General features: G+C 40.2%; 2 protein-coding genes across 2 annotated transcripts in view; one reads left to right on the top strand and one right to left on the bottom strand.

Moving 5' to 3' along the window:
• The window catches only part of HSPB11 (heat shock protein family B (small), member 11), a 4734-nt gene extending 1281 nt beyond the window's left edge, over window positions 1-3453 (top strand). Inside the window, exons 2-5 of the mRNA XM_009319835.1 lie at window positions 308-414; window positions 1109-1177; window positions 2523-2566; window positions 3053-3453. Coding sequence (XP_009318110.1) covers window positions 308-414; window positions 1109-1177; window positions 2523-2566; window positions 3053-3160 — 328 coding nt within the window. The 3' untranslated portion in view covers window positions 3161-3453. The remainder of the gene's footprint in view (window positions 1-307; window positions 415-1108; window positions 1178-2522; window positions 2567-3052) is intronic.
• An 856-nt stretch (window positions 3454-4309) lies between these two features.
• Window positions 4310-8353, bottom strand: DIO1 (deiodinase, iodothyronine, type I). The gene is given in 4 exon segments (XM_009319789.1): window positions 4310-4375; window positions 4856-5055; window positions 6264-6407; window positions 8023-8353. Coding segments are annotated over 4 exon segments (741 nt in total).
• Window positions 8354-9144: the final 791 nt, after the last annotated feature.

Genomic DNA, 9144 nt, shown 5'->3' with positions numbered 1-9144 from the left:
CTGCCGTTACCGCAGCCCGTCGCCGGCAGGCTCTGTGTTTTGCTTACCCGCTCACGTTGGCACATAATTTAACTTTTTCCGGGACCCCCGCCATTCGTGAGTTCTTGCGTGGTACTGCTCGGGTACAGAGCCTGAACGTTAAAGTATTAATACTTACAGAGAGCTTCCCCATTGTCGTACAGGGGTTTGCTTAAAATACCCCAAATACAAATGGCTTTGCAGCTGCTGCTTTTTTTTTGGTGATAAATTTCAAGACGGTTATAGATGGAAAGCCGCAGGCGGGGGTTTTGTCCTTTTTTCTCCACAGAAGTTCAGAAACGTTTTGGACGACGACAGGCATGTTCCCCCAGGAATTCATTATTGGTTTTCCTAAATGTGTAAAAATCAGCAAAGTCGCAATCCACTGTTACTTGGGTAAGACTTCATGTACTGCAGTATGTAATGCATACTATGTTAAAATGTGTGTGTGCGTACCTGTATGTAAATTCTCACAGCAGTGTCACATTCTGTAAGTAGTCACTTCTAACAGATTCATAAAGCTTACTTTAAATCATAAAGCTTCATTTAGCTTACCAAAACAATCGTCCTCCACATCCAAGGTTTTTCATAAATAAATGGGAAAAAGATGGAAAATATACCCCACCTGCACTTGTTTTGTTCTTATAACACCTTGTATTGAGCTTGTAATTAACTGTTCCGTTGCACAGTGATGGCTGTTCTAATTTAATGGACAGGACTACAGTACTTCCTCTTTTAATGACTTATTTTGAATATTGATTTGTATCATTTCGTAGGACAGAACTCTCTCAGTCTTTTTTAAATAATGTGAAGGAAAATGTGAGTTCTAAACCAGGAAGGACTGTTAAAAGGTCAGAGCATGGAGACAGGAGCTTGACCATTAGCAGAGGCTACACAAAAGACATGAAAACTTGCCATTGTTTGTCCAACCTGGAACATGAGGATGGCGGTTCTATTATAGTCCTACCCCATAAGTTAGAAGAAGAATGGATTAGTTAATACTTTTAAAGTGCTTTGTAGATGAAAAGTGATGCAGTATCAATAAAGAATCAGAATTTGTATTGATATTTTAAATGTATATATATTTTAGTGCGGACCTTAAGGATTGAAAGAAGCATATCTAAAGACCCAGTAGGTTTTGAACAGTGCATTGAAAAAGGTAAGATTCTGAATCTGAAGCAGCGGGGATTTTGTGGGAATGATGTTGATCTCCGTATTTGCTGATTCATTTACTATTTCTAGGTTTCAGAATAACAAAGCTTGTGTTGGGCAAACTAGGAAGGATTCTGATTGACTTTTATTGTTACTACTAAGATAATTCATCAAAAATAAAACTTGCTAATGAAGCTTGAAAATGTTTTTTTTTTTCTCTAGCAAAACAAGGGAGGTTAACACTAAGATGCGTGCCCTGGCAGGTGTCTGAGAACAAGACTGGTCACATTGTCAGCCTTTGGTAAAGCTTTGTGACCGAGACTACTTTTGTTAATTTTAGTTAGTCTTGGTTAGTATTTTAATTGCGTGTTTCACAGGGATCCCCATTTTCCTGCAAAAATTGCTTATGATGTTATACCACAGAGTAGTTCTCACAGTAACTTAATTACATTTTCACCTTAGCTGCCTGAATAATTTCAGTGATGCTCTTCTGGAGGGAACTATCACTTTTTGCGTACATAATATCAAATTTTTTGGGTTCCCTGTTGGTTTCTTTGAACATCGAGTGAAAGCATGAACATTTTGGAAAAATAGCCAGGTTTCCGTTCATGTAGCCTGGTGCTATATAGCATCATCTTCCCAACTTGAAAAGTGCATTTTTAGATGAATAATGATAAACAAATACACCGGGAAGCAATACTCTTTATTAAATCTTAATTTTATGCCTTTGACTAAGTATACATCGTCTGTAAAATTGTGCTTATAAAATTGAGTTTAGATTTTAGTTAGGTTCTGTTTAGCCATACAGATAAAACCATCCTTTTTATCATTATTGATACACTATTTTTTTCAGTGAGTCACTTTAACCCCATGTCTATTTGTTGAGTAGTCAAGTGTGGCTTGATGATTATTTTATTAGACGTTAATGTAATAGACACATTTAAATGAAGTTTATGAACACTGATGGTCTGTGTAGCAGTTTGGGGATGTAAAATGCTGTATAAGGGCTAAAAGCACTACTTGTGCACTCACTTTTATGTTCCAAAAATTAAAACCAGACTTACATAGTATAATAGAGTGCCATTTCCTGCATTGGTTGGTTGGTTTGGTTTTGTTCTTTTTAAAGCCTCTTGGGTGACATTTCATAAAACAGTGTAATGAGTGGTATATATATACACTGGGATATTGCAAAAAGTATTTGTTCTCTTAAATCACCTTGTAAAAAAAGAACAATTTCTATATGCAGTGTAAGTTCATGGTCCTTAAACTCCCTTGAACTCTGAAGTCCAGTGAAAACTTTTCACAGCGTTGCACGTTATTATCCATTATTTGCTTTAAAATGTATTTTCTAGATTTGCAACACACAGAAGGACAGCTTCAAATGGAAGAATTTCCCGTGAGTATTTACAGTGTACATCAGTAGTGGTTCATGACATGGGATGTCTAGACTACCGGGGAGAAACCATGAAAAAACAAAACATGTCTTCATTTACAGTTACTGTTAAATTGATGTTAGATATAGGAATTTGTAGATCATGGTATGAAATTGCACTTCCCGGCTGCTCCTTTGTAGATTATGGTATGAAATTGCATCTGCCTACTGCTCCTAACTATATGAAAGAGCTCTTTCCAGAAGCGTGGCAATCTTTCCTCCTTCAATTGTTGCCTTTAAGGCAACGTATTTGGGAGGGATGGGACTTCTTTGAATTGCTGTCATCTAAAGAAGCTCTGAAGCTGGCTAGATGTATTCAAAGAGCTTGATTTCTGTGTAATTCAAAAATAGACACTGAAATATCTAGATCTTTCTAACAAACTTCTGCAAATGTTGTTTGATAGTTATGTTACTACAGAGAATACAATAACATTTTTTTTCCTTCTACAGCTTCCTGATTTCCAAGCCACTTACCTGCGTTTTATCATCAAGTCTGCCTTTGATCATTTTGTATCAGTGCACCGGGTGATGGCAGAGGGCACAGCAGAAAACACTTAAGTCCAGCTTAAATTTGTACCTCATTTTTTTTAATAAAGAAGTTATAGTTTGATATCTGTAGCACGGAGAATATTTATTATTAAAACCTTGTATTAAAGTGTTTTTTGAAGGTATGGATGTAGTATGTATTCCCCGCCGGTTTAATGTATGTAATGCAGTATTCAATATTGTAGTTAACAGCTTTCTAGTTTTATAGCCTAGACTGTTACCCTAGAACGCTTGAACATAACTGAGTCCATTTAAATTAGTATGTTTATATCAGGCTTTCTTAATACATGAATTAAAACTAGATTTCCTGTAAAATGTTTCCCATGCACTCTGAGTTAAATAGGAAAAAAAAGTGTGAAATACTTAAATGGGAGGTATTATTCCTACTGTCAAACAAGTCCTTTAAAAGTTCTTAAATTGGCGATTTTCTCATCAGCTCAAACTGTTCAAGATTAATAGGATGAATATAAATGTCTGCTAATGCTCAGAAATAAGCCGGGGCGGGGAGAGGGGCAGGGCGGGGAGGAAAATAATCTGAAGCCATATGAAGTGCTCTGATAGATTTTTAATAATTGCAGATCAATCCCTTGTTTCTATAAACATTTTCTGGAATCAGGTCACAGCCATCTGTGCTTTATGCTATGACTGTCATTACAAATATTAATAGAAACAAATGTTGATAGAGATTGTCTTATTCAGCAGCCTTCTGAAGTCAGTGAAAGTGAACATTTAGGAAAATCGTATGTATACAAGAGAAAGAGAATCTTAATAATGTGAAATCGGTTGGTTTGCATGCCAGTCGACTTTTGCAAATGTCACCACCCCTGAAGTTCATCCTGCACGATATTTCTTACAAATGTAAATGCTGGCATCCAGTCCTGACAGCTCAACGGACCCAACTAGTATTCACTACTGCATGTGGTGTAAGCGTAGTAAGATACTGCAGTGCGGTAGCTGGGGTTGTAGTGATGAGACTTGAGAACCTCCATACAAACACGTAATGAGCCACATTACAGATGCTCTTTAGATACACATACGTTATTCTTTTTCTTGTTGTCTCTATTGCTATTTTTAAATTCTTCTTACTATTATGTCTATGAAAACTTATTGAGCTTTTTAATCCAGATAGTCTTTACTCCGAAGTCCTCCTCTCTTCTTTTTCTATTTCAGTTTTTCCAGGATGGCGCGTATTTCCTGGGGGTGATAATTCCAAGGCCCCACTCCTCCCTGCAAAGGCAATAAAATTATACAGTGATGCTCAAGTGGACAAAGTAGAAGTCCTTTAGAGCGCAGCAGCTGGCACCAGAACTGTGGGCAGGTGTGCTTGGGCTTCCTTTGCATGACAGCCAATACGTGGGAGATGGTGTATGCACAGGTTACACCCTGCTGTGTAACTGGGAACGGGGCCAGCGCCTGGATCCTGGAGCTGGAAAGCGTTCCTGGATCCCACAGCTTAGGTATACCTAGGTTTCCTAATGAGCCAGAAGATAAATATTTGAGCAAGACTGAGATGTACGTCAAATATGTACATTAGAAAGGCCCAGACTGGTTTTGCTGCAAGTCCTTTTCTCTCCACAGTTACAGTGAATTGTGAAATTTTTAGTTCTCAGACAGAATGAAATACTGACTGTTAAATGTAAAGCGTTCTCAAATTATTTTGAAATTTAAAAATCTCAATATATTGTGCTCATTGTTGATATTTTTTACCTTGTAGATGACCTTCCCTCCTTGAAGTAGATACAGTCGTTCTGGCAAGGCAGCGTATTTTGAACTGCTCAGGTTTTCCATAGTGTCTAAAACCACTGGACATAAAGGATTATTTTTCTGAAGAAATTGTGCTGCAATTTTTCGATCTTCAAGGCTTCTGTGATTTTTAATAACAATATTGTTTTTAAAAGCCCATCCATCTAAAACAAATGGGAAATGGATTTAGCAAGGAACATTTTAAATAGGTGTTAAGGGTGGAGATGTACTGTGTGTCATATCCCAAAACTGTGTTAAAAGAATACTGCAATTTACTCCTAACACCAAAACTTGCCATGAAATGAAAGCCCCCCCCCCCAGTATGAGAGCACTACAGCTTTTCAAATAAATGGTCCCAAGATCTATTTTTTTTTTCCTTCGATTTCAGCAAACTCTCTTTTCCCCTTGCCTTGGATTCGGAAATATTTTATGTATTTCAGCTGAAATTTTCCCACATAAATCAACCCTAGAAAGATACCAGGAGGCGGACGTAGATCCTATTTGAGTAAGGTTTGTCAAAATTATTGGCACAGCAGGGATTTTAAAATGGTAGGTAGTGCTATCAGCTGATGCCTCTTCATTTAGCACAGTTGCGACAATAGTACTGTTCATTCTGCTTCATTCTACTCATTAAGCCTATAAAACAAAATTTCAGATCTGTGGGAAGTGAAACATTTGAGCCAGGGCACACCTTCCTTTTTCAGAAATATGCAAACACACATTTGCACACAACTCTTCCTAGTAAAGTAGAAACTAGTAAAAGGTTTTGATGACTGATTTAGTTATTGTTTCTCAACTACTGAAAGTGACGTATTGTTAGAAGACTTGAAAACTGTAAATGTTATGTTTTAGAAAACCACCTCAACCCTGGGATAAAATCAGTGCCGATGTGTTACTTAGAGTCCAGTGTAGATAAAAGACCGTGTATAGTTTGTTTGCTAAATTTTTCAAATTGGAGTCTGCATCCTGTTCTTGAGACATGTTAAAAATGAATTGTCTTTGTTTAAAACGCGTAACATGCTGGCATTGTACACTTAACCTTTGCTCTATGAAACGCTTCATTTTTTCCCTGCTAAAAGGAGCTGTACTAACACTGAGAGGAACTCTTGTAAAGATACAACTATGTGCTTCACCTTCACAGAGATGAGTGTCTTCAGCAGAAGTACCTCGGTGTAAAGTCAGATGTGTGAGTAAAATCTTTGGAGAATTAGGGACACAAACAAGTGCCTAGATTTGGCGTTGCCACTTTTGGTTTGAGGAAGATTTCTTTCCCGTTTGCAGTTCCCTCCTTTTCTAACAAACTTTTCTTCCTAAAGGGAATGATAACGCCTCTGAAGTTTTGGTAGGCATTACTGTGATGTTTGTACTGTACCTACTGCGTGAGCTTCTTCGATGTAGATGATAAGGAAATCTGCTATTGAGCTGAAATCTTTGATGAGCTTGTTGAACTCATCAAATTTTAACATAAATGAAGGTCAGGTGCAACTTCCAAAATTCAGGATTAAAGGTCGGTTATCTGGAAAAAAGGGGACAGTTTGTAGTTAAATCAGTGGAGGGAGGAAGGACAGAATTAAATACGTACACTGATTTGAGCCTCTGCCACAGAGTTTCCTGGCAACAGCAGGTAAGTCACTTATCCCGTAACTTTCGTCTTAGGACTTCAAAATCGGCAGCAGAACATCTGCATCTACGCGAAACAGGCATAAAGATGCTTTCTTTTCCCTAGCCTGGCTCTGACCTGTGCCGCATCCAGCAATGAGCTTATCCAAGGGGGACGCTTTCCTTTGTAAAGCCCAGTCAAGGCAGGAGGCACCGTGCAGTCACACAGCTTCTCTCGTGTCCTCATCACGAGAGCCAATTCCCAAGTTGCCATCCCATTTTGGGATAGGGAACTGATCCGAAATGGTAACACAGCGCGTAGCACATCACAGCCTCCCCGAGGTCCTTAGTACGAAGGAACCTCAGAAATACTAAACATGATCAGCTGCAAGGTTTTTCAAAGGACGGTGGTTCAGAGATGTCTTAATGCTGTTTAATGAACCCGTTGGACATGTCTTGATTTTTTTCAGAGGTGTCAGTTCTAGCCGAGCTGGGTGGAAGCTGCGAACTTTTCAGTCATGCATCACAGGCTTTCATGCTTTCAATGTATTTCTGCAATTTCCTGTCCAAACAGAACTCTGGTTATGTATTATTATTTATTAAGCTAATGTAACACCAGCCGCTGGCAAAAGTGTCCGTGCAGTTGCTTACAAATTAGCACAGTATGTGCCCACAGTTGTAGGCATCTGTTTGCAAGGCTTCGATTTAAGAGAACTCGCAGGATTTTTAAGCACCTCTTTTAGTCTTGGTTATGCTAAATCACCTGAAATTTGTTCAAGATCTTCCTTCTGGCTGGGCTTAACTTCAAAAACCGCTGCTAGCATAGATTCACATCCTAAAGAATCTAATAAAGGGGGTACCTTCCTGTAGATATTGTGTATCTCTTCCAAATTTGCATCCCATTTTCTACATAAATATATATATATATAAAAAGTAGAAAAGCAGAGTTAGAGAAGGATGTAATCCCTCCCATGGGGACAGAGACTGCAGCTTAATGATTAATTCCACATTCAACAGAGATCTTCGTGGCAGGCAGCAGACAAAGTACAAAGCAACTTCTGCTGCTGTATTTTTAGCCACTTTTGAATCTGGAAAAAACCACCGTGTGCTTTCTAGGCTTTAGGGTGGCTAAGGGAGCTGGTGTGGGACTTTACGGACGGGGAATGACAGCCAACACTTCTGAATCACTGCACATGGTTCCGATTCTGTGTCTTCTCTCCCTAAAACAAATTATTATCTTGGCTTTCAGTGAAGAGGTATTTCCAGGCAAAGCCAGCTTTTGCAAGAGGTTCTTAAGCTTCCTGGCGTGAAGGGATACTGCAGCCAGGATGATAAACAGGTTATTTTTGAAAATCAAGAGGCAGGCAGCTGGCATGATTGTGCTGCACCGTTTCTATCAAATGAGTGCTGTCAGTCTGGTCTGCTTTGTCGTGCACGCTCGTGCCAGCTGCCTGTCCCTATTCCTCAGCAGCCTCTTCTCCTCATTTATCATCTTGGCAAACCAAACCCGTCCTCGCAGCTGAATTACTGACCTTGCATGAAATCAAGGAGGTGACAAACTTCCCCGTTGAAAGCCACCACCGGCGTGTTGGGAGCAGGATGTCCCTCGTAGGCTTCGTCCTCCAGCCTCTTCCACTTCACCTTCAGCACGAAGAGCAAATACTTGAAGCTGAAAAAAGTCGGACCCCAGTTTTCGTAGCTGAACTTTGGATTCTCATTCATTCTGCTCTTTTCGCCCTGTTTTAGGATGTATCTTTTCATGGCATTAGGGAACAGTATCATCAGTGTTTTGCCAACGACAGCACACGTAGTAACGTGCAGAAGAATCAGGATTTTTTGTAGGAATACCCTGATGCCGAGCATCGTGGTGGAGGAGGTCTGACTGCTTCCAACGGGAACACAGCGTGACGGTGGGGGCAAAGGTAGACGGCTAGGGGGAGGAAAAACCTTCACGTGTTTGGCCAGATTTCTGCCTTGCCCTGCACCCCATCGCCTCTCCGTGGACTTCAGCGTCTGCATGAGCGAGCAGCCTGTCAGCTGCACTATCTCCATCTACACCAAAGGCACTAGTTACAGTGACGGATAGATTTTTAGCGCTAACTGCACAGTTAGAAGGCTTATTCACAAATACGTCGTGTATCTTACTAATGAGAGGAGCTGAATCGGGACGTTTTTCCCAGAACCACAGGCTAAAAGTGAGAATTATGGTAGCAGCACCCGAGGGTCTGATCCTGCCAGCAGTTACGCGTTTAGACCCCGCACGTGCAGGGCTCGGAGCTCTAAAATTTTCACACGGGACCACCGATGCTGGCGCTCGGGGCCTTGGATCGATGCAGCCAGTTGCATTCTGCATGTGCTGTGCAGTGTCTTGTTCCTACAGCTCTGCCTCCTTCGGCGCTCCGCCGCACACTGGTATTTGCCACTTCGGGGCTGGAAGGACATGCATACCAAAAATATGCATACCCCCCGAATATATATAATATATAAAAAGATAAATTATCAGAATATATAATATACATTTATAATAGAATATGTAAAAGTATATTTATAATCTAGGTGGGTGTCTATGTAGGTATATAACATGCATAAATACAGGAGCCGGTGCCCCGTTCCTCTAACACCCGCCCAGCAGGGCTCAGGGCGCCGGGGCGGGG

Source organism: Pygoscelis adeliae, unplaced genomic scaffold, assembly GCF_000699105.1.
Source record: "Pygoscelis adeliae isolate BGI_AS28 unplaced genomic scaffold, ASM69910v1 Scaffold181, whole genome shotgun sequence".
Classification (NCBI taxonomy): Eukaryota; Metazoa; Chordata; class Aves; order Sphenisciformes; family Spheniscidae; genus Pygoscelis; species Pygoscelis adeliae.
Note: the sequence above shows the minus strand (reverse complement) of the source record. Positions and strands in the feature narration are given on the sequence as shown.